The 2500-nt window shown below is 39.2% G+C and overlaps 1 protein-coding gene across 1 annotated transcript in view; it reads left to right on the top strand.

The window, feature by feature from the left end:
- Positions 1 to 2500, top strand: part of LOC106880209 (myelin regulatory factor-like protein) — a 138197-nt gene that overhangs the window by 119358 nt on the left and 16339 nt on the right. The window contains exons 12-13 of the mRNA XM_014930066.2: positions 497 to 678; positions 1772 to 1966. Of these exons, the coding sequence (XP_014785552.1) occupies positions 497 to 678; positions 1772 to 1966 (377 nt within the window). The remainder of the gene's footprint in view (positions 1 to 496; positions 679 to 1771; positions 1967 to 2500) is intronic.

Raw genomic sequence — 2500 nt, 5'->3', positions numbered from 1 at the left:
TCATCGAAACATCAAGCCTTGCACCACAACGTGTCAAGCAGATTCTATTTGTTATGGTTTCCCTTTTTATGAAAGCCTATCAGTTCTCTTTTATTCCCAAAGATGTCAGTCCTACTTGAGAACTAATTGTTAACCCTCACAAATTTATATTTGACCGTAGATACATCTCCCTATTGTGTCTATTCGAGCAATAATATGAAATAATAAATGTATTATCAATGTTTTAAGGTGGCGAGCTGACAGAAACGTTAGCAGAAACGTTAGCACGTCGGGCGAAATGCTTAGCGGTATTTCGTTTATCTTTATGTTCTGAGTTCAAATTCCGCCGAGGTCGACTTTGCCTTTCGTCCTTTCCGAGTCGATAAATTAAGTACCAGTTGCGTACTGGGGTCGACCTAATCGACTGGCTCCCTCCCCAATATTCGGGCCTTGTGCCTAGAGTAAAAATAGAATAAATGTATTATCAATATTTTATTTCGTGGCATTTTGTTTTAAGGATCGTATTTTTTTGGAGAATGTTGGTGCCGTTAAGGAACTCTGCAAACTTACAGACAATCTGGAGACCAGAATCAACGAGTTGGAAAGAATGAATAACCGTTTGTCCAAATTAAAACGTTTCGACAGCCTAAAGTCAAATATCAGTTCGAAATCGACATGTAGTTTAAGCACTGTGTCCAGGTAAGATCTTAACTTCTACCAGTCATTAGTTACTATTCCATGAGTAGGAATGATATATATAACTAGCAATCCAACGATCTTTATTGAACACTAATATTCTTATTGCTTTGGCAAAAGGGAAACGATTTTAAATAGTAATTGTAGTTTGTTAATAGTGTGTTCTATACGTATGTTATTATTTTACATTTTGTAAGGCGGTGAGCTGGCAGAAACGTTAGCACGCCGAACGAAATGCTTGGCGGTATTTCGTCTGCCGTTACGTTCTGAGTTCAAATTCTGCCGAGGTCGACTTCACTTTTCATCTTTTCGGTGTCGATAAATTAGGTACCAGTTACGCACTGGGGTCGATGTAATCGACTTAATCCCTTTGTCTGTCCTTGTTTGTTCCCTCTTTGTTTAGCCCCTTGTGGGCAATAAAGAAATAAGAAACGTTAGCACGTCGGGCGAAATGCTTAGCGGTATTTCGTCTCTATTTACGTTCTGAGTTCAAATTCCGCCGCGGTCGGCTTTGCTTTTCGTCCTTCCTGGGTCGAAAAATTAAGTACCAGTTGCGTACTGGGGTCGATCTAATCGTCTGGCACCCTCCCCAAAAATTTCGGGCCTTGTGCCAAGCGTAGAAAAGAATATTCTTATAATTGCATGCACGTATACTTGTATGTTAGTGTTAGTTAAATACTCACAAATAAGCTCTTCACAACATGATATTGCAGGGAGAATTTTTATCACAACGACCACACAACACCATAACAACCACACAACATTGTACTAACCGCACAACACTACAACAACCATACCAACTGCACAATACCACAACTACAACCACACAACACTACAACAACCACACAACAGAACAACAACCACAACACATCAACTTCACAACATTATAACCACCACGCAACACCACAGCAACTACTCAATACCATACCAACCACACAACAGCACCGAAAAGCACCAACACCACAATAAACATGCAAGAAGGTCCAGCAGCCACCAATGCTACAACATCCACCTACATACCAAACCACCAACACATCCGTAAGCGCAATAATAGTCACCATTAATCTCGTGTATTTTTCTCAATTTCCTCTTCCAGTGCCCCTGTAAAAAGCAAACAGCCTTATCCACACCACCACCATCACCATCATCATCACCACAGGAGTTCTGGAGCCAGCACACCATTCAGTGGTTCACCTCATGGCAGTACGGCACCATTCTTTGGAATCAAATGCTGCACCTACAGAACATTCCAGATATGTGTACTCCTGCTGATCCTTTTTATAGCATTTTGGTAAATATTGCTTTATAATTTTAGCTAGCTCCTATGCTGAATACGACCCATAGGGAAGACACTTTGTGGTCGCTAGATTTGCTAGAAATAGCAGTTAAATATCTATAAAATTACACTCTACATTTTTAAGATAGAACACTTTGAATAATTTGCGTAAGGAAAAGTTGGAATGGCCATAACAGGAACGCCTTTAATCTTAGAGATGTTTTATCTGGGCGGATCTGGGACAAAACAACAAGCAACAAACTACGTTGCCAATGTTCTAACAGAGAACCTCTTCGTGACTGCTCGATTTGTTAAAAATGACAGCTGAATATCTCTCAAAATTACATCTGACCATTTTAAATAAAAAAATTCATGTGGCACTTTGATTATTTGTGTGAATCTTTAGTATTACATAGTACGGCTTGTACAAACAATAGAAAGTGCAATACAAGTTTGGAGTAGAGTATATATATATATATATATATATATGTGTGTGTGTGTGTGTGTGTGTGTGTGTGTGTGTGTGTGTGTGTGTATGTTTACATATAT

This window comes from Octopus bimaculoides, chromosome 7, assembly GCF_001194135.2.
Source record: "Octopus bimaculoides isolate UCB-OBI-ISO-001 chromosome 7, ASM119413v2, whole genome shotgun sequence".
Taxonomy (NCBI): Eukaryota; Metazoa; Mollusca; class Cephalopoda; order Octopoda; family Octopodidae; genus Octopus; species Octopus bimaculoides.
Note: the sequence above shows the minus strand (reverse complement) of the source record. Positions and strands in the feature narration are given on the sequence as shown.